Source organism: Neltuma alba, unplaced genomic scaffold, assembly GCF_004799145.2.
Source record: "Neltuma alba isolate B1F8T4 unplaced genomic scaffold, ASM479914v2 tig00004955_pilon, whole genome shotgun sequence".
Classification (NCBI taxonomy): domain Eukaryota; kingdom Viridiplantae; phylum Streptophyta; class Magnoliopsida; order Fabales; family Fabaceae; genus Neltuma; species Neltuma alba.
The window spans coordinates 961-23,585 of record NW_021633928.1 but is presented as its reverse complement, the minus strand read 5'-3'; the positions used below and the strand labels follow the sequence as shown (position 1 = coordinate 23,585).

At 33.8% G+C, this 22,625-nt stretch overlaps 3 protein-coding genes across 3 annotated transcripts; 1 reads left to right on the top strand and 2 right to left on the bottom strand.

Moving 5' to 3' along the window:
- Nucleotides 1-6,255: 6,255 nt before the first annotated feature.
- Nucleotides 6,256-11,207, top strand: LOC114746389 (inactive protein kinase SELMODRAFT_444075-like). The gene is made up of 9 exons (XM_028934608.1): nt 6,256-7,054; nt 7,270-7,427; nt 7,518-7,612; nt 7,776-8,812; nt 9,229-9,389; nt 9,631-9,707; nt 9,792-9,939; nt 10,039-10,188; nt 10,701-11,207. Exons 1-9 carry the CDS (start codon nt 6,865-6,867, stop codon nt 10,932-10,934), a joined length of 2,250 nt encoding a protein of 749 aa, XP_028790441.1. The 5' UTR covers nt 6,256-6,864; the 3' UTR covers nt 10,935-11,207.
- A 1,193-nt stretch (nt 11,208-12,400) lies between these two features.
- On the bottom strand, nt 12,401-17,257 carry LOC114746390 (U2 small nuclear ribonucleoprotein B''). The gene is made up of 10 exons (XM_028934609.1): nt 16,902-17,257; nt 15,780-15,842; nt 15,059-15,140; nt 14,793-14,867; nt 14,514-14,580; nt 14,327-14,369; nt 14,000-14,103; nt 13,774-13,843; nt 12,728-12,810; nt 12,401-12,634 (listed from the first exon to the last, which is right to left on the bottom strand). The coding sequence occupies exons 1-10, from the start codon at nt 17,085-17,087 to the stop codon at nt 12,604-12,606; spliced, it is 804 nt and encodes a 267-aa protein (XP_028790442.1). The 5' UTR covers nt 17,088-17,257; the 3' UTR covers nt 12,401-12,603.
- Nucleotides 17,258-21,568: 4,311 nt separating this feature from the next.
- LOC114746394 (PRA1 family protein F3-like) lies at nt 21,569-22,421 on the bottom strand. Its single transcript, XM_028934613.1, has one exon. It carries the CDS (start codon nt 22,349-22,351, stop codon nt 21,788-21,790), a length of 564 nt encoding a protein of 187 aa, XP_028790446.1. The 5' UTR covers nt 22,352-22,421; the 3' UTR covers nt 21,569-21,787.
- Between the last annotated feature and the right edge of the window lie 204 nt (nt 22,422-22,625).

The window sequence follows — 22,625 nt, the reverse complement described above, 5'->3', positions numbered from 1 at the left end:
ATCAGATATTATAAGTGTTGTTGAATAATTAAGAATGCACGGAACTTATTCTAAAGGGTTAATTAGCACAGAAATAAAAAACGTTATAAACAAGGACTTGTAACAGATTTTGTCGCAGGTAATTACGATATATTCCCCATGCTTTTATTATGACAACTTTTTATATGTTGTTTTAGTAAATACTCCTCCGATCCTAAATATAAAACCCTTATACACATAGTATAAGGATTTATATTTAGAACATAAGGAGTACTTCTAATTAGTTATAAAAGCATTCTAACAACTAATTAACCAAATTTATTTAATTAATTATTCTTATTGAGAATAATTTTCATGTTTTACAATAAATAATTAATTTTAGCTAACTTTCTAATTTATATAAAATACTTAATTAGAGCTTATTTAGAAAAAGTAATAAATGCTTAACACGTAAGCTACATACGCGATTCGCGTGCGCACAAGGTTCCACAATGGCGGGATGGAAAACGACGTCGGTTGGTGGATGAGTGATGACGTGAGGATGGGGGGTGTTGGTTGAGGGAGAGATAAGGCAAAGTACGCTAATAAACGGCAATGCAGGAAACGGTTCAAGGGGCTAATGGGAGGATGACGGTGACGGAGTAGCGATAAGGCCGTGCGACGGAGTGACGGTTTTCATGTGGGGCCCATGATAGCGGTGGTTGATGTGGGCCGGGGGGAGGGGCCATTCAGGGTATTTAAATATCTGAAATTCTGGATTCCTTACTTAGGAAATCAGCACTGCTTGCAATAACACCCCTCCTTGTTTTCCTATTTACGCATCAAGGCATTCTCCCATGTCACGTGGTCAAGTCAACAAAACAAAACAAAATATCATAATTAATTGTTAACCATTTTAGGCTGAATTTACATTTTATCTATTGAATCTATAAAATGTACTTTTGGTCCTTAATCTTACTATCATTTATCTCATTTAACAAACGATGTTGACTCAACAAATTTACAAGGTGATTAAGGAACAAAAATATTACTCTTACCGGTCCTTTTTATAAGGTTTCAAAATTTAAATTGATTTGATTCTTTTTAAAGACCTTGATAAGATGTGAATATTAGATACACTTTTACTAATTTTATTTCTAATTAATTTTTGTCTTTTTTATCGTTTTTCTCATACTACATTCTTTTTCATCTTTTATCTTATTACTGGTATTTTTCTGTTTTATTAACTCCTTTATTAAATAAGACATATTTAAAAAATTAATTTTTTTATATTTATTACTTTTAACTATTTTCTCAAACAGTATAATTCAATTAAAAAAATCTTAAAAAAGATGAAATGGAGTACCATGTAAACTGGTTTAGTTAGCATTTCCGTTAAATGTGACTATTGTTATTAAGATTAAGGATTAAAAATACATTTTATAAACTTTAAGGGACAAAATTAAAACTTAATTTAAATTTAGAGGACTAAACATTTATGTGGTCTTGTTTTTATTGATCGTAATTAATCCTTCTTGGTTAAGAAATAATAGTAAAAAAATAAATATTATTGTATGATAAAATATATTTTTCACTGAATTCCTTAATTTAATTGTATATTATTCTTGTAAATTAAAATGACCGCATATCATCATGTTATTTGTGTCCATTCATTGATGTCAGCTTGTTATGCTTTAAGAACATTACACTCTTTTGAAACATATATTAGAATTTAGAATGACAAACACTTTAATTTGAAAATAGTAAGTTCTTTTATATTTCTAGAAAAAAGAAAGAACAAACGATACAGGGCATGTGGGTCCCAACAGTAGTTTATTTCGAAATTTAAACTATTTACGTCAACAAAAAGAGAGACATGAGAAGATGAGGTTTAACTAATTAATTAGTTAAACATTTTCCCATTTCCCAGATAATTTATTTATTAATATGATGCGTTCATTTGAATTGAATGCACAAAAAGAGACATCTACTAAAGACACGTAACGGTATTATTCTCCCTTTGGCTTCAAAGTAAATCAAGAGTATAAATTCTCTTTTAAAAGGAAAAAAAATGGAAAAACAATGAAAGTGAAAGGGGAAAAAGTCAAAGTTACATAACTTTTATTGTTCGTAATTTTTTCGAGCATTTTGTGAAATCATTTTTTAAATATTAGCTTACAAACCTATTCAAAAATATCAAATTAAGACAATCCTTTTGACTTTTCTTAAATTAAAAGTTATTGCAATTCGAAATATATAGGCCTTAGGAAAATGATTTAGACTTCGCTAGAAAAAAATTATGAAAGGAAAAAAAATACAAAATACCAACGGTAAGAAGTAAGATGTAGAATATATATAAAATGTAAAATGTAAAATTTTTTTCTATGGTAAACAAATGACCTAATTAAAATTTTCCATTTATCTTTCATATTTTGCATTTTACTATCTTTCGTATTATGCACGTCTGCTTGCATATGTTTTTAATTGAATAATTTTCGATCCTTTTTTTCCCAATTAGTTTGGTCATCAAGCCCTTAATTTATTTCCTTGTTTTTTTTTTAATACAAAGACAAGATCAAAACTTGAATACACCTAACATAAACTAAATACTACGTCCGCTCCTTAGTATAATAGCTACCTAATTAATTTAGAAAAATTAATTAAATTATTTATTTATAATAAATAGGTGTGGTCTTTCCTATAATATCCTTACTAATCATGTATATTAGCTAAAATTACAATTTGATAGAACCATTAATATATGCAATTACTACTCAAACTACTTTTTTAAAAAATAAATAAATATGATAGACAAAATGAATTAAAGTCTTGTATTTAAGATCAAATTAAATATTAAATTTTTTTTATATTAAAGACGGAAGATACTAACTAATAACAAAACATTAACAAAACACAAACGAGGCAAATTATCCTCGTAAAGTGTGTATTCTTTGCAACGTTCTGAAAATCTCGAGATCTTTGCCTAGAATCATAGATCTAATAAAAAGAATCCGTCTAAATTTCAAATTTTGTACTTTAATACTTGGTAATGTTTTATACCCCCCTCATAAAAAAGTATTTAAAAATGAATAATTTCACTCTTATCATTAGAAAAATTAATAATCAATAATAGTTTTCTAAAAACTAGAGTGACATTACAAAAAATAAACTTCCAAACGCACACGGCTGGTTTGCGAAATAACCTTAATCCGAAAGTAAATGGGGATTACCGAAGTCATGGAACATAACGCAACATGGAGATAATGGACTTGTTTGGATTGACTTATAAATAGCTTTTCAAACGTGATTTACGAAATACGAGGTAAGTATGTAAGGAGAGTTTTATTTCGATTTACGTGAACTTGTTTAAAAGCCCATTTTGAACGGAATTCCAAACAAGCCCAATACGATGGAAAGAGGGGGGCATTGAGGCAGTGGGACCGTAGAGGAGAGTAAGTAATACTGCCAGATGGACTTGCCAGAAGCCTCTGACTATTGTACTCCAAATCTTCTCTTGCCTTGTGTTTACCTTTTTGCGTTTCCTACAAGTGTTGCTTTTCAGTCCCGAAATGACTTATTAATATTTTTTTAATCATAACTTATGAAATATAAAATAAATATATGAAAAAATTTTGTCATTTTTAACTTTTTTTTTTATCCATTTGATTCAGTTTAAAGTTTTTTATTAAAAAAAAAAGAAGGAATGGAGGAGTACAACTTACCATCATTTTCACATTTACAATTTACTAATTACTAGTACTGTCAACGAGATTTACCACGTCCTGGAATTTACAATTTCGCATACTTCGTACATTATCTTTTCTCGAAGTTTGAACTTCAATAAAAATATATCTAAAGTACGCCTCCCAAGGATGATCTGAATTTGATATCTCAAAAACTTAACTGGCAAGGGAAAAAAGAAATACAATTCTCCGTCCACTTACAAACTTAACAACTAAAAAAATGTTTTGGCAACCCTCACAAGTTTATTTTACAGATTATAAAAATATTTTTAAAATCATGATTTAATTTTTATCCAAATAGTTTTTAAACCTAAATACATTTATAGGACGGATGTTGAAGGAAGCTAGAGCTTATATTTGTAAGTTGACTATTTAAGAAGGGATTTCAGTTTCTACTCAAAAACCTAAATGCATTTCAATAGTGTTATTTAAAAGAATTATAACAAGGTTTTAAAAAAAATATATCGAGGTTTAATATTCTAATCATGTTCTTTTATTAACATTTTATTATAATTCTTTCTTTTACTTCTGCATACACGACAACTTTTTTATTTAATTAATTATTAACGTGAATAAATTATAAATACTGCTTGAATTTCATAAACACGAATTGTTGTTTAAATTATTTTTTTGAAATAGTTATTTTATTAATAATTCAGTAGATTGCAATAAACTTCAAGGTAGGCGGTGAACTAGTGGAGACGTTGGTCCAAATGTTAGTGATTTAAATCGGATCAATGTCGAGGTCAAATTAATTATGATTCAAATAATATAATTTAATCAAAATATATGAGACTATTCATATATAACCTTAGAAAATTATATTTACATAAAAAAAACATTAAGAAAGAACCCAAGTCAAATATGATGAATTACTCCTCCGGTCCTAATTATAAGACCCAATTGACTTATTTGAGGAGATTAAGGAAGTAAGTTAAGTTGGTTATTTATAATAAATAAGTGTTGTCATTCTTAAAATATCCTTACTAATTAAGTATATTGGCTTAAACTATCATTATTAGAAGGATTATCTTGGAAAAAAATGCATAAATATAAGAAACAAAATGGATTGGGTCTTATAATTAGGACCAAATAAAAAGTCAAATTGGGTCTTATAATAAGGACCGGAGGAGTACTATTTTTTTCCTTAATAAAAGTCCAAACAATAAGGACATATAGAAAATATGAAATTCAATTCAATCAAATCATTCAAAAGTCTTAACAAGACATTCGCATGCATAATAATTTTCAAAATTAATAATACCACTTCCTGTTTTTAATATAAGAGTTAGTTGACTAATTTGAGTATATTAAAAAAATAGTTAAGTTAGTTATTTGTAATAAATATGTGTTGTCTTTTTAAAATATCCTTACTAATCAATTATATTGACTAGAACTATTATTATTACAAGAACCATTTAAAAAAAATAAATATAAAAGTTATATTTAAGACTAAAATAGAAATCAAATGAGTTCTTATATTAACGATTAGAACTAGTTCTTTGTGGTAGAAAATAGTTGACAAATTTTAAAAAATAACCGTTAAAAACTAAAATATAGAGTACTTGGATAATTCGCTGAACTTACAAAACTTGTGTGCCTCGCCATTTTCTCACTGTTGTTACTCCTTTCAGTGAAGCGTGTCCTTCACTTGGAATGTTGAAAACTCAAACTACCCCAAATTTGCGTCAATTTGGTGGTCCTTGTCCTTGTTTTTGGCTCCATAGTCCCATCTCCATTATTTCTTTCATTCTGTGCCATGGTGGTTCCCAGATGATGCAACCCGCAGTACAGCGAACTTCAAAGTACGGATAGCATTGCCGCGTCCAACCTTGATTTTCCTGCCAATTTATGGAACACCACAATAAAAATGGTGACCAGATGTTTTTCACTCTTTATCTCTTCCACTTCGGAAATTTCTTTGCTCAAATCTTATAGCGTTTTCGTTTTCTTGCTTTTTTTGTTCAATGATTGACTCTGAAACATATCAATTATTCAGTTCCAGTTCGGTTCTCTGTTATTCAGTTTTGGAGGTGTTTTTGGTTGGCATAAGCGGTTCTTCGCTGGAAAATGCTAACGTGCTGATGATGATAGATTAATTATGGTGAGCGGAAAAAAGTAGTGCATTATTGTATTCTCTGTTTCTTTGCTTTCTATTCAACTGTCTATGAGGAATGGCAGACAAGAAAGAAAAAGAAAGGTTTGGATCTTACTCCGGCCCCTTTTCTTTCTTGTTTTCTAGTCGCCAATGATGTTCTTGATCTTCCATAGCAGCGAAATGGCGGCTGCAAGTGAATTTAATTATATGTTTGTTTATACATATGTGTCACATTTTTGTGGTGCATTTTCTTCAGACGCTACGCGTCATTTTGCTTTTTTTAATCAGAGGTTCTTGGACTGTGCAGGGATCAAACCTAACGATTAACCTTCATTGACCCGGAAAGCTAAACGACCTCTTCCTGTTGTCATATCGCTGGTGATTAGATTGATTTCTGTCGAATATAGAAGATGTGGTGCTATTTCTGTATCGGAATCTTCGACGGAGATTTCCTCTAGTGTTATCGAATGTAGAGCCAACTAGTTGGATCCAAATCACTCCCTGCTTTAACTTTTTGGAGCTCCTGCTTTTCGCATTATTTTGACTTGACAATTTGAAGGCACAAAAGCATCGCTGGTGACATAGACTGGGGGGTCTCCTTTGGTTTTGTACCGTTAAACAGTGCTTTGAATCTTCTTGAATTTCAGAGAGTTTGAAAAATATATTGCAGTATAAGCTGGGAACTGTACCATCTTGCTTTCTGAGCCAAAAAGGTATATTATTCTTCAAGGATTTGAATCATTCGGCACTATTTGGACAAGTACTGAGGGATCCCTCTTGTTGGTGAGAGTAAAAGCAAGCTTCTAAGAAAATTGGAAGAGGGCTTACTTGCCATTGAGGAACAAAAAGTCTGAAATTAGTTAAAAGGGTGTTATCGATGGTTGCTCTGTTGTTCCTGAATGAAACGTTAGCGAGTTGGTGGTAATATAGAAGAACATGTCCTTCAGTTTATTCGTATCGTTTGACTTTTGAGCATGTAGGAACGAACATACGGGTTTGATGGTTGCTGAGTCTTGAGATTGAGATTTACTCCCCTGGAGGTGAGCGGTTGTTTTGGAATCAACAATGCCGATGAGTCGAGAACAAGAGAAGCGAGGAAAGCAGGAAAAAGGCTCTGATGTTGCTGAGAAGGTTATTGTTGCCGTTAAGGCATCAAAGGAAATTCCCAAGACTGCTCTGGTTTGGTCTTTGACTCATGTTGTTCAACCTGGGGATTGCATTACACTACTAGTAGTTGTTCCTTCACAAAGTTCAGGTAGTCTCTCTTCATTATGATTTATTCAGTGTATATTGAGAAATGATTTGTTTCTCCTCCTCCTCCTCCTCCTCCTCTTCTTTTATTTTTTGGTTCTTTCAAGGTAAGCATTTTAACGCTCTGCGAATGATGCTTGACATATACCTGTCTTATATATCTACTTTTTAAAGTGGTCTACAGAATATGTAACTGATAATTACTCCGCAACTATTCAGGTAGAAGATTATGGGGTTTTCCGAGATTTGCTGGTGACTGTGCCAGTGGCCACAAGAAGTCTGCTCCAGGAACAACCTCAGAGCAGAAGTGTGATATTATCACCGATTCTTGCTCCCAGATGATCCTTCAGCTTCATGACGTCTATGACCCAAATAAGGTCAGTATATAGCCTTAATATTAGAAAGGCTAATGCATAATTGCACATTGATTCTTGATAATGCATCGTTGTTCCTATCGTTTTCAACAGAAAAATGTCAAGATTAAAATTGTCTCTGGATCTCCTTGTGGAGCAGTGGCTGCAGAGGCCAAGAAAGCCCATGTCAGTTGGGTCGTATTAGACAAGTAATAGTCTATCTTTTCTTTTTAACACAGAAAGGCATGACATTTTAACTATGAAACTTCAATGACGAAATCTTAGTTTCTGGTTTACTATTTTGTTGATCTGTGATCAACTGATTATAATTGCATCTGTATTGTTGGTATTTTGGTATCGCTTCTCTTGCAGACATCTCAAAAATGAAGAAAAACGTTGCATGGAAGAGTTACAATGCAACATTGTCGTTATGAAGCATTCCCAACCAAAAGTACTCCGCTTGAATTTGGTTGGCTCGCGCAAAAAGGATCCTGAAGAAGCAGGCCAAGTGTCTTCTGGGAAAGACGAGATGCATGGAAAGCAAACCAAAAAGAAGAATGATCGTTTGAATTCCATTAAAGGCCCAGTTGTCACTCCAACTAGCAGCCCAGAGTTGGGGACACCATTCACGGCAACTGAAGCAGGTACTTCATCGGTTTCAAGCTCTGATATAGGAACGTCACCATATTTCATCCCAGAGACAAATGGTGAATTGAAGAAAGAGGAAACAATCAAGGAAAATCAAGAACTTGATGATATTAATTCAGACACAGAGAGTGAAAATCTATCCACATCCTCAGCAAGCCTGAGATTCCAGCCATGGATCACAGAATTACTTCGACATCAACAATCATCTCAGCGCACAGGAGAAAGACCAGAGAAACCATACAATAAGCCTCATACGTCTACAACCAGAGCTTTGCTAGAAAAATTCTCGAAGCTTGACAGAGAAGCTGGAATTGATACTTCAGCCAGATGGACAACTGAGTTGGATTTCAGTGGAAATGTGAGAGACACAATAGCATTATCCAGAAATGCCCCTCCTGGACCCCCTCCATTATGTTCAATATGTCAACACAAAGCACCTGTTTTCGGAAAGCCTCCAAAGTGGTTCAGCTATGCTGAGTTGGAGCTTGCAACTGGCGGATTTTCACAAGCCAATTTCTTGGCAGAAGGGGGATTTGGATCTGTACATAGAGGGATTCTTCCAGACGGACAAGTCATTGCCGTCAAGCAGCATAAATTGGCCAGTTCTCAGGGTGATCACGAGTTTTGCTCAGAGGTTGAAGTCCTAAGCTGTGCTCAGCATCGAAATGTTGTGATGCTAATAGGGTTCTGTATAGAGGATAAGAGAAGGCTGCTGGTTTATGAGTATATATGCAATGGATCACTAGATTCTCATCTATATGGTAATTTCTTATGCTTATGCACTAAATGCTGTCTTGACTGAATTATACTCTTGACATTTGACTTATTGTGTTACAATAGTCCATGTAAAGTTTTTTTTTTTTTTGGGGGTATGTTTGTCCAATTTCAATGCAGATTATTAGCTAATGGGAAACGGGTTTACACATGCTCTATATTTTGTGTTTCAAACTGTCAAGAGAAAACTCCTACGAGTATCAGGTGGATCTTAGGTGCACGTGTAACTCAAGAATTGTGTTTTTTTGCGTTCGAAATCATTCAATCCGTAAGACTTGTTAGGCCTTGGATGGAGTAGGATTTAACTTGCTCTTAAAAGATAAAATCATGCTGGATATGTAAACATCATGATTTTATTAGGTTGAACACAAAAGTTATCAATTGTCTTTTTTGGCTATTTCAGGGCGACAGCAAAAGCCGTTAGAATGGTCAGCAAGACAGAAAATTGCAGTTGGAGCTGCCCGAGGGTTGCGATATCTCCATGAAGAGTGTAGAGTCGGTTGCATTATCCACCGTGATATGCGGCCAAACAACATCCTTATCACCCATGATTTTGAACCACTGGTACATATTACCTCCATTTACGGCTCAGTCCTGTAATTACAAAAGAAAGTCATCATAACCAGTATTTTCATCCCTGCCTAAAGTTGTTTTTCTTGTAAATCGTCATTTATCAGATAGTTTTAGAATCTTTAATACGTTAAGTCAATATAGAACAAATAGCATGAGATTTCAATGTTTCTTATACATTGTGTGCCTTGATGGGTGAATCCAAACATGATTGTTCTGTGATGAGTTCTGTTAGGTAGGTGATTTTGGGCTAGCAAGGTGGCAGCCTGACGGAGACACTGGTGTTGAAACTAGAGTAATTGGAACATTTGGGTAAGTGGTGCTTTTTAATGCTTAATTAGTTCGATGTTCTGGTCTGTGCTATTTAAGCAGTCAAGCTTTATTTTGGCTATGCAGGTATTTGGCTCCAGAATATGCTCAAAGTGGACAAATTACTGAAAAAGCTGATGTTTATTCCTTTGGAGTGGTATTAGTGGAACTTGTTACTGGACGAAAAGCTGTGGATCTTACTCGACCCAAGGGACAGCAGTGTCTTACTGAGTGGGTAAGTTAAAAGATACTAAGATAATATTATAATCTCTTAACTGTATTATTTTTGTTCTTCTAAGCCTTGAGTAATTCTGAACAATTGGATATTAAACAGGCACGCCCACTGTTGGAAGAATATGCCATAGAGGAACTGATTGATCCAAGGCTGGAAAATCGCTATTCAAGACATGAGGTCAATTGCATGCTGCATGCTGCATCATTGTGCATTCGCCGAGATCCTCATTCTCGACCGCGTATGTCACAGGTAAAGAGATTCCTCGGATAGATCTATTGTTGGACTTGGATTCAAAAACTTGCATTTATATATTGTTTAGAAGAACATAATCCAACAGTTGGGGGATAATTATTTAGTGTTAATAGGACGAGGATGAAAATAACCTGTGCAAAAATGTTAGTAAATGTCCCCCAAGAGATCAAAGGCTTCCATATCAACTCCGTGTCTGTGCAATCCGCTGTCTCTTACTATAATCATTATCTTACCACTTTCTATTCCCCAAATTGACCCACCATATGATGCAACTGACAAGGCCACTGTCTGACGGAAAATCAGGAATGCGTGTTATTAGATCAATTAAGGAATTATTCTCAAGTTAAATGCCCTTTGATGGGAAACACTTGTGTGATAATGATGTATTGATATCTTTAATGCCTAAATGTCTCTGTTTTTTTGGTATATGTTGTTCTACTCTGATGTCATGCACCATCTTCATTTTCTTATCGTAATCACATTGCCATACTCTTGCTTCTTTGTTTTAGGTTCTCCGAATATTGGACGGTGACATGATCATGGAAACAAATTACATTTCAAATTCCGGGTATGATGTGGGAAGTCGGAGCGGTCGAATCTGGGCAGGGCAGCACCATTTCAGTGGTCCATTGTTAGAAGAGTCGCTGGAATCGTTCAGTGGGAAGCTGTCCCTTGAGAAATACAGGACCTCCTCCCATTGGACAAGAGACAAGGTTAGGAGGACTGCACGTGAAGACATGTAAAGCGGTTCCCTACTCACATTGAGGGTGGTCTCTCTATCTCGATAGGCCCTCCTCCTTTGTAGTTATCTGTCTGTTTCTGTGGATTGTCATCTTTTTTTTTTTTTGCATCTGTAAAGTAGAGGAAATGAAAAGGATAGATATATAAAGCTCCCCCCCCCCTTTTTTCCCCTAATTCTTTCATGAAATTTAGCTTTGCCGCCTAAATGGCCTTGGTTCAGATCTGACTCTTGAAAGCTACTTATGGTCTTGAAGTGTCCAAATAGCTTCTTGTAATGAGCTCCACTCTGTGTGTGTGTGTGGAGTCAGTGTATGTGTGTGCAGGTGCTGAGAAGGAAACAAAGCCGGAGCTGGGACAGGTCATCTGAATTAGCAGACAAAGAGACAATGATAATGTGAAAGTCACAGCTGTCCATAAGCTTTAATGGAGAGGGTAAAATCCGGAAATGTCACTTTTGGATGTCCAACTTTTGAAAACATGTAATAAAACAAAACAATCTTGGTTGGCTGATGATGACAACCCTGAGAGGGTTTCGGAGGTAGTGGGACTAAGAGACATGTCAAATATGTTGTTCTGTGCCTTAGCCGGAGCATGTTCTCAGGAACCGACCCTACAAGGCATCCTGCAGTACTTCTCATTGTTAATTGTTTACTTTTACTACTCATAGGACATGAACATCAACAAAAAATTTGCCCAAAAATAGATTTATGTGATCTTTTTTGGAATTAGAAAATCAAAATCAAATTTACTATCCTTTCAAGCAATTTTTCTCTCCAACATTGAAGGCTTGCCTCGAACGGTTATGCTCTTTGCTTTTTGGATATGCGAATTTTATGCTCTCAACAAGAATCATTTGGCATATAAAATAAATTAAAAAATGTAAATAATTATTAAAAATATGATATAATTTTTATATAAATATGTTTCTCATGAAGTTATCAGCGAAATCAATTATGATTTTTTACAAGAAAGATATCAAACTCATCTTATACCATATGAAAACGAAGATTCCAATCAATTTAACTGCTAATACGTGGTTTTCGAAATGTGAGACATACTTTAGCCCCGCAACAACTCAAGAACCCAACAGAAAAAACTTCCTATTTTTCGAGTGAGAAACTTTTTTTTACCCAAAAGAATGCCGCCACTGATTTCGCAGAATATACCATTTGTCTTGATTCTTACCAAGTTATTGCCATCAATATATTTCGTAAAGCATGAAATTGCATTTTGAAAACATCAATAGCAATATATTTTGGAAGAGTGGCAAAAAAAGACCACTACAATAGAACAATTACAAATAAGGACTCATGATAATATTAGTATGGGTTTTAATAATAATTTTTACAAACTGATCCCTATGTACAATTTTGCTATTTCAATGGTCTTTTTTTGTCACTTTCCCATAAATTTTCAAGTCTTCCAACTCAAAACTCTTGAGAACGGACGCATCAAGGAACACAATGAATACATAACGGATAAGATGTCTCTTCATTAATTAGTTGGTCACTAATCTTTCCACCCCAAAAATATTTCAGAAATATACACTTCTTCAAACTCTACGTAGCTCCGCTAAGAATCTCAAACATAAGAAACAACTCAGCGGACTCAATGAACAAACTATAGTAATTATTTAAAAAAAAAATGGAAAAACGCTTGCTCCCCGATCGTCTAACGCTTCCTCATTTTGGATCTTGCATATCTAGAGCAAAATGGAGGGAAGGGTCAGACAGATATCAAATCTCAACAGAGCAAAATAAAAATAGACTGGAAATATAGGATTAGAAGATGATACTCTATGTGCATGCCACCCCGATCTGATGATGACAACGAACTTCCTTGAAGCTCCTCCATGACCTTAGCAGCTTGCTCAATTTCCTGGTCGAGGAAGCTAAGGTTCAGAGGAAGATCATCTATAACATGACTAGTATTTGGGAAGAGATCATAGTCAATGGTGAAGATTCTAATTTATCTTGTTTCATTTTCATAAAAGTCAGCTTCTATTGTGAATCTAAGCTGACCTTTGCGAAAAAACTTCCAAGACAAATCATATGGCTCAGCACAAGTGTATAAGTGCCTCACATTTTGAAGCCTTCCGAGCTACATCCACTGGAACCTACGAGCTAATTCTGATTAATGTTCAACGGTGCGAATAGGCATATTGCCTATTTTGCATGAGAGCCCATAATAATGGGTGAGGGTTGAAAGCCAAATGATTTCTTATTCTTAAATCCTGATTAATAGCAGTTATTTAGGTCAGTTGAGAAAATACAAGCAGCAATTAGGTATTCAGACTCCAGACCCACTCTTCTCCAAAACTGAAACTGGCAAAATAATTAGATTTGTTTTTCCAAAAATATGTTCTAAACTTATGTCATGACTCATAGCTTCAAAGAACAATGTCACTGTTGACGTTATGTTATACCATCAGAAATCACATAGGTCAGGTCTGTCTCAAATGAAAATATTCATGTCACTCACCGCCTCTCCTCTATAAGATTATATAATACTCCTCCAGTTCTTAATATAAGACCCATTTAACTAATTTGATTAGATTAAGAAAATTAGGTAAACTAGTTAGTTATAAGAAATGTGACACGTTTTTTTTCTAAAATACCATAATCATCTTTCTTAATACCGACTCTTCCTCTTTTACTTGATTATGGTTGAGGGAGTATCCATAAGAGTAATTTAGAAAAAATTAATAAATATAAGAAATTGGTCTTATATTTAGAACCAAAACCAACTCAACAATTGGGTCCTATATTAAGGACCGGAGGAGTATTACAGAATAGCCTACTAAATGAAAAAATTCCTGTATTTTCTTGGAAGAACTAATACCTCGAAATCAGCAAAAGCAACTGGCATTCCTCCTCTAGAACGCATTTTGACCATATTGAATCCAGGATACCTTGAACATAGAACAGATGGCATTGAGTTTTTTAATCACAAATCAAGTAGATAAATGATGAACATAGCAGGAGGATCCGGTAGATCCATTTCAATAACAGTGACAGAGAAGACTCCCCCTATTTAACAGGCAAATAAGAGAGAAGCAACATCTTACACAGAAAAAGCTTGCTTCAATTCACTTTCAGTGCAGTTTGGACCTAGATTTGCAATGAAAAGAGTGGAACATGGTCCTCCATCGGCACCCTTGTCTTGCTGCTCCTGGGGATCCCAAGTCAAAAAGATTTAGAAAGACCTTGACGAGAAACATCCTTTGCTAAACACAAATTTTCATCCGGTATATATTTATGTGATTATGTCAAGGTTGAAACGCAGAGTATGACTTCAATGCGCTCATTTTCCAGATGCAGAGTCATGAGATGTGTCGCACAAATCTATATTCAGTAAGCAGGTGAGGTCCATTGTATTGCTGGTTTTCACTTACATTAAGATGTGCAGCATCATCAGAATTAACAGCAGTCTCACCACTGCAAGCGAGCAGAGGAGAAAAAGGATTTAGTGATCCGCCACAAAAAATACTATAGTAATCTTATCTTTATGCTAGTAAGTTGAGAAACTACAAATTTTGGATTTGTTATGGTGAAAAATTCATAATTGAATGTACTCCCAACCTTTTCATTGATGTCACATCACCATGGCTGCTGTGATTCCCAAGTGGTTCTTCAGATTCTCCATCACCTGCATAAACAAGATGTGCAAAAACGTGAAGTTAGATTCAAGAAGAGCATCACCGGCCCTAAATTCAGTTGAGAGAAAACGTAAAGTAACGTATTGAAGCTCTAAGTGGATTGCAAAATACTCATTCCATCAAACAGGAGCGAGTTAGACGATAGCCATTCAGAATATAGGATATATACTTTTCCTTGAATTTATAATTAATGCAGTTTTACCATCATCACTTGATGATGCCTGAGCATCAGCCTCCCCTTTAGATCTTTTATCAATAACAGCATAGGCTCCACTACCTGTGCAATGTACAAGTTGGGTAGCCATTGGGGAAAAGTAGTTAAACAAGCTGACTTTCTCAATAATTCATCAAATAAATACACATTCATAAAACAAGAGAAATGGAAAAAATTTTGAAACAAGTATGCATCTAGATGTGCATTTAGTTTGACGAAATTGATTATTTCAGTCTTCTTCCAAAAATATATACCTGGTTTACGCTTTCTCCTTGAGTTTGACCTGGCAAGTTCGATATGTAGAACAGACCCAGCTTGAGGATCAAATTTGATACCCTAATGATCATCAACAAACTAGGAAATTAGATGTTAGAACAAATTCCAAAGATTCTAAATTCCTATAAATACAAGTTAATCCTTTTTTCCTAGATTCTATACTAGAGCACTAAATATAAAAAATGAATTATAAAACCATGGAGGCACTTGCGAAACTTTGACCTTGACTATAATTATTTTACCAGTAAATTAGAGACAAATGTCGCATGCCAATTGTCCAAATGTTGTTGTATTCCAAGAAAGAATAGCACGTAGCACTTTGAAGGTAGGTAAGTAACGCTTACGTAAAATACATGCTAATAAATTTCGCTTTTCTTTTGCATGGATAAGTATATCAATAACTATCAGAAGTTCCTTAGTAGCATTGTTGTCACTTATCACGCCACTGCATTGACATGTGTCCTATCAATTCACGTTCTATGCATTTTGCTTCCTCCACACAAAAAGAGGCAAAAACTCCAATATGTTCAATCTAAAGGCAAGAACTGTGAGGGAAATAAATAGATTCATAGAAATCAGCTTTCACTAATATTTGTAGTTGAACTTTACATCCTAACCTCATGGTCTTTCATTGTAAAAAAAACCCAAACCAAAAAAAAAAAAGAAAAAGGAGGGAAAAGGTTTGCAATAGATTCTTACATTTAATGCATGCAATGCTGCCATTGCCGATTGGTGATTGAAAAAGGTAGCAAATGCAACAACCTGCGAATATTAATAAGCATCAAACAAAATATCCTCCGGAGAGAAAATTTGCCACTGATAAAGGGCCACGGATAAGAAAAAGACTGACAGAGAAATATAAAATCAGCCAATTTTTTATGGAACTTCAATAGGCCAAACCCATAAATTAATTTGTCTATTTCACTAGCACATTGCATAAAAGTAAGAGTACTGAATAGTAAATTGAAGCATCAAGCCGTAAGGCTGTTGGTAGAATAGAATGTGTAACAGTCCTATTTTCCTTCATCTTCTAGGTGAATGGAATCCATGATGCATGGGCACTTTTAGGGGGGCAAATAAGGGAGTGTTGAAAAGTCATAATAGACAGCAACACTATGCTAAACTTTGAAGCACTTGTGGATACTTCAAACCACAAACCAGGTCAATATATATGCTTCTCAGCTACTGACAATACGGTGAAGAAAGAGTATTCTCTTAAGAGCAGTGAACCAATATGTTTCTCAGGTCAACATAAATGGATGTCCTAAGTTTCCCAACCAGCCGATATGTAATGTAGGTATCACGTCACTGATCATATAGAGGACACAGGCATCCACCCAACGTATTCTTAGTTTCTTATGAAAAGAAAAACTCTCACATCGATTTTGCTTCTAAAATCATAACATAACCCAAGAAAGATAGATTATGAACATATCTTAGTAGAAAAAATGAACAAAAAAAGCTTGAAGTTCTTTTAATTTGGAAACTGGAAAAGGTCGAAAAACCACCAATACTGTTTGGGTGGTCAAAAAGGTTGACCAAGAAATAATTTTTTATCTACTGGACAGAGAAGAAGCAATGTCAGCTCGACTTAGGCTCATCTGTGTTAAGCTTTTGAGTTGCCTGAAATTAACAAGAATTTTCGATTCATTAACTCGTACTAAGGCGGTCTGCGATCTCCCAAAATTCCGAAATGAACAAAGAAAACAAGGCTTTTTAGGTAGATTGAACCTGCACCACAAAATAAGAGTTCCAAAGTGTTCTACAGAACGAAACAGACCCTGCAAGCATCTCAGGAGAAAAATAAGACAGAAAACGAACCTGGTTGCCGCGGCCAGTGTACTTGAGCTGACATGAGTCGAAGCCGGGACGACGGCGGAAGAGGTTATGAATCTCACGCGCCTTTACATCGTCAGGGAGGCCTGATACGAAGAGCGTGTTGATGTGGCTCCGGTCATCAGGTTGGTGGAGATAATAGGAATCGAAATCTAACGGCTGCTGAGCCATTCACGGACGACACTGTTGGGGCTTTTACCGAATTGAAAGGATCAAAATGAATGAGAGCGAGACAAGTACGCCGACGACGGCGGTTTCAACGGCAATCGCCGGCGAAGCACCTTAATGCATAATTCGAGCGTCGAAGAAGTGACATCAGACGTCCGCAGGCGACTATCTCAGTGAAGAGACGGCCCAACAAGGGGAAATATTGTTTGGTTAAATTACACATTTAACTGCATGCTTTAATTAAATTTTACTTAAGTCCCTCTATATTTCCCTCTCCCCCTTTTTTTTAAATATAATTTCCCTCTCATCTTTATTTTCATATATGGATTACATATGGCAAGCTATAAGCTTGACGGAAAAAAACTAAAAACGATGAAAAGGAAATGGAAAAATCACCAAAAAAAATCATGAAAATTATGAAAATGCAAATATGTTATTTTATCAAAAATTTGATGTTATTTGTCATTGAATTGTTGTCAATTTTTTTTCCGATTTTCTCAAAAAAAAAAATTGCCTCGTTAGACTAATCATGACAATTCAATGCTTTTTTAAATTTATAATTTTTGCTCATAGCATCCTTGTTGATTAAACATGTTAGGAGAGTTTTATCAGGAGATAAATCAAACGCTCATAATCAAAAAAATAATTTAGAAAAACCAAGTACATATTTCATGTAAATAATTAACTTAGTTAATTTTTTTAATATTTACAAATTAATTATTTAATTCTTATAATAAAAATTAGGAGCAGTATTTATATTAATAGTGAGACTTGAACCAATGACTTTGTACATTGTGGACCGAGTCCTTAGTAATTGTATCAACTCAAGAAATGTTTTGACAAGTAAGATTATGATTAAATCAGGGTTTAAATTGTTGGCAAGAAAAAATGAGTGTTCAAGTTATTATGGGCTGGGCCAAAATTGTTATGGGCTAACATTTGGGAGACTCGTGGCCCAATTTAAACGGGCCACGATACCATAGAAGAGTCCCCTCGGTCGTTTAAATTTAAAGTTGAAACCGTTCGTTGGACCCACAATACTTGCGAACATTTTTTTTTAAAAAAAATATTTTGACAGCACTTGCAAATATGGCATCAACGTTGATACTTAAGAAAAGAAAAGAAAGAAAAAGCAGAACTGTACTACTCATTCATGTTGATTCAGATTTTGTCGGTAAAATGAGATTTCTTTTCCAAATTAAAAAAGTATTTGGATAACCCAAAAACACTTTTCAGAAATAGTTTTCCGTAAATCGAGATAAATTCTTTCAGATATTTATTTCGTATATCATAAAAGTACCTTTAAAATCATGATTTTGTTTATGTCAAAACACCCCTTATATCTCATAATGTTTACAAAAAGTGATGCTTGTACATTTTTTGTGTCCAACAATAATTTTGTATTAAAAATAAAGAATAAAAAGTATATTCCCAAGTACAAAGTTATGCTCCCAAATTGGTGATAAATAGTTAAACACTTTATTCATTCATATAGTTTGTTTTAGCATTTATACTATAACCCTTAAAACATTTCTTTAAAATAATTTAATTTGATGATTGCACATACAAAAAATTATTAGAAAAATATCACATGCCTCAGTTATAAAAATTTTGCATTTTTTGTGCCATTAGAAGTAATCCTATTTTAAGCATTGTTGGGTACTAAATATCTACACTACTTTTTCTTATTTTACATATTTTATTGCATCGTGTAAGCATGCCATATCTGCATAACACCACTGTTGTTTCAATTCTCAACCATTGATGGACCCCTTCAAAAGGATTATAATTGATGCTGACGACGACGACGATAGCACACGGGGAGGATTGCAACTTTTTCTTCATTTCCTTAGCCCAAATAATGCAGAGAGATCCCGTTGGTTTGATTAGAAGGAATAATTCTCATTTTAGCAACCTAATTCTTTTGTTGTTTATTTTAATAAAAACTTTTGCTATTTTTTGAATAAATTAAATTAATATGAAGGATCATGTAAACAGCTAGGGACGCCGTTGACATTAAGTTAATCATAACCATAAAAAAATGTGTTAAAAATTAACACGTTTTTCGTATAAAATTACGTTAATAAAATATTTATATTGGGCCGGTCGATCATTTTCTTTATGACCATTATTTCTGACGCGTGGAATTTGGACATGGATCGATGTATTATATACTATTGATTGGTTTGATTATTATTAATTATTAATAGAAGGGTGATCTTGTAGCCAACTGTTTTTTAAATACTACCTTCTGTCTTTAATATAAGAACTAGTTTGTCTTTTAATTTGATTATAAATATAAGACCCTAATCTACTTTGTCTCTCGTGTTTATCTATTTTTTTAAGATAGTTCTTATAGTAGTTATACATATTAAATGTTTCATCAAATGATACTTGATTAATGACAGAAGGTAGTACTAATTATATTATCCTCTTGTTGTGGAATCCGTCATCTCTAACAACTCTTCTTGCATATTCTTATGTGCAGTGATTTTGTCATTTATGTCAAATATTCTCCTTAAATTAATATTAAATTTGCGTTATGTGCTATATGTTATACTATATCTGGTCTTTAATACTCCTTCATCTTTAATATAAGACCCATTTAACTAATTTGGTTAGATTAAAAAGCTAGATAAATTAGTTAATTATAAAAAAAGTGACATATTTTTCCTAAAACACCATAATCATCTTTCTTAATACCCCTTCTCCCTCTTCTACTTAATTATGGTTGAGAGAGTATTCATAGGGATAATTTAAGAAAATTAATAAATATGATAAATGGGTTTTACATTTAGAATCAAAACCAACTAAAAATCGAGTTCTATATTAAGGATAGGAGGAGTATAAGAGCTACTTGACTAATTTAAATAAATTAAAAAATCTAGTTAAATTAGTTATTTATAATAAATAGAAATTATTTTTTCTAAATTATCCTTACTAATAAAATATATTAGTTAAATTACTATTATTATAAAGATTACCTTAGAAAAAAATAGATAAATATGATAAAAAAATAAATTAAGATCTTATATTTAGAACCAAAATAAAAAATCAAATGTGTTTTTGTATTAAAAACCGGAAGTAGTATCGAGTTACTTTGTGAATGAATTGCGAAACATTAATTTCACCAACCTTTTTTTTTTTCCCGGACCTAACACCAACCATATATCAACATTAATGTTTTGTAGCTCATGTGTAGTGATGAGTGGTTTGAAAATTTTAAAAATTAAATCCATAACCAATCGACATCCCAAATTATTTATAATTAATAATTCAGAGGATCGAATCAAAGTCGAATTATTATTTCAAACAAAAATACATAGAAAACATGTATTCTTTTCCATACTAGGTATGGAGGAGGGTATATGATTATTTTGTAGAGATTATGGAAATTAGGTGGTTTAGTTATTTATTAAAAAGTATATTGATTTTCTTAAGGTATTATTTTAATTACTTGCATTGAGAATTCATTGACTAAAAAAAATCACATTAATATATACAATAATTAGAAAGAATTTAGGGAAAAAATTGTAAATTTAAAAGATAATATGAATTAACATCTTATATTTAACTTAAAATAAACCTCCCTATTAATTTTACATTTAAAACAAAAACAACTAGTATTTTATACATGAATTGATGATTTCAACTAAAACTATCAAGCATGACGGAATTTGTTGTGAAATATTACCTTGGTCCTAATTATACGGATCTCTTATTAAAAAATATAAATTTTTTTGGTGAAAAGGATGTAAATTAAAATGTGAACATTATAAGTCCCCCGTATAAAAATTTATTTGGTCATTCTATATCTTGTTGCATGATGGCTGCTCCCAGATTTCAATAATTTCTTTATTGCAACCAAACAAGACCCTAGATCTATATTTCTTCTTCCTACATAGTACAAATTACAAAATCTTTCTAGATTTCAATCTGGACTATGATTAGCTGGTCTCTGCGTTTTTCACCCGGTCATTTCAAAAAAAAAAAACTCAATATCATACTCTTCCAGTTCTTAATATAAGACTCATTTAACTAATTTGATTAGATTAAGAAAGTTAGGTAAGTTAGTTAATTATAAGAAAAGTGACATTTTTTTTAAAACACCATAATCATGTTTTTTAATACCCCCTCTTCCTCTTTTACTTGATTATGGTTGAGGGAGTATCCATAGGAGTAATTTAGAAAAAAAAATTAATAAATATGAAAAATAGATCTTATATTTAGAATCAAAACCAAATCAAGAATTGAGTCCTATATTAAGACAGAAAACTTCTAGCTCAAAATTAGGAAGGGGAAAACACCTCCAAACAATAAAAGCAGGAGCCGGGGGGGAGTCTTAACTGTACTTTTTTGGACAATCATAACTTCTCTAAAGTGTAGGATCCAATTTCATCTTAAGCACCACATTATCTATTCCAAAAATTTAAATTTCAACTTTCTAGCAGCTTCAAAGCCCAAAAAAGCAAACATTAGTGCCATAAAAAAGAAATGAAGAATGAAATTAAAAACTAAGGAGTAAGAACACGTTATTCACCCAAAACCCAACCCCATACCAATTTCTACACATAATCCCATCCCAAAAATAGAAATATGAATTCACAAGGAACGAAATGCAATCTCTAGTTTCAAACTTGAAATTAATTAACAAATAAGTGAAATAACAATAGAAGAGAGGAAATTAAAATTAAACAGAAGAATCAAGAAGAAGCACCCGTAGTAGCTACATTAGGCATCAATCCAGAAGTTTCTTCTTCATCGAGGAACAAATCATCGGTCCTCCTAAACGCCGCGTGCGCTACCAGGAACCCCGCTCCGATCAAGAGCGCCACCACTACATTGAGAGTCACGTTGGTCAAGAGCAGCAGAACAACGGTCAGCACCGCCATCACGATCAGGACCACACGGTCATCGATCAGACGACCAGCAATCACCAGCGGCTCGTCGCGGAGGAAATAGAGGAACAGCCAAAGAGCCATGAGTACGACGAAGACGATCAGGGAGATCGGGTGCCAGAGGAGGCTGAGGAAGAGAATAAGAAGTACGATAATAGCGTAGTTCATACGAAAGTAGCCGATGTTGACTCGAAGACGAGAAATTGCGTCGGGGAGACCGGCAGGGAGGCCGAAGGATCGGAAATTGAACATAACCTTCCATGGGCGGCGACTTCCGAGACCGGCTTTGATTCTTTGCTTGGCGCGTGAGATGAATTCGAGGTTTGAGGATGGGGCAGACGAAGTAGGGATGGTGCCATAAGTGGTCATGATTCTTCTGATTTCGTAGTGCTAACTACTGAGAGATGAATCTGAGAAGAAGGAAGCGAGGAGAAGACGAAGGAGGCAAGGGAGTTGAATTAAGGAATTCAATAAATTATTCCGTGAAAGGGAAATATATCAAATAAGCACAGAGACCTTCGGGATTATGAATTTTAGTTCTTTTTTTCTTCTCGATTTTAAACCAGAACGGGTTTGATTTAATTTACTTTAAATATTTTAGCGCCTGTAATAAGTTACATTATTAAATTTTTAATATGAATAT

Excerpts from the sequence above, each read along its gene's own strand:
- LOC114746389 (XM_028934608.1), top strand. The coding sequence starts at position 6,865 with ATGCCGATGAGTCGAGAACAAGAGAAGCGAGGAAAGCAGGAAAAAGGC. Across the intron at positions 7,428-7,517 it reads ACGTCTATGACCCAAATAAG|AAAAATGTCAAGATTAAAAT; the intron begins GTCAGTATATAG and ends CGTTTTCAACAG. Across the intron at positions 8,813-9,228 it reads ACTAGATTCTCATCTATATG|GGCGACAGCAAAAGCCGTTA; the intron begins GTAATTTCTTAT and ends TGGCTATTTCAG.
- LOC114746390 (XM_028934609.1), bottom strand. The coding sequence starts at position 17,087 with ATGGCTCAGCAGCCGTTAGATTTCGATTCCTATTATCTCCACCAACCT. Across the intron at positions 15,141-15,779 it reads CAGCATTGCATGCATTAAAT|GGTATCAAATTTGATCCTCA; the intron begins GTAAGAATCTAT and ends GATGATCATTAG. Across the intron at positions 12,811-13,773 it reads TTGCTTTTGCTGATTTCGAG|GAAATTGAGCAAGCTGCTAA; the intron begins GTATTAGTTCTT and ends TTCCTCGACCAG.
- LOC114746394 (XM_028934613.1), bottom strand. The coding sequence starts at position 22,351 with ATGACCACTTATGGCACCATCCCTACTTCGTCTGCCCCATCCTCAAAC.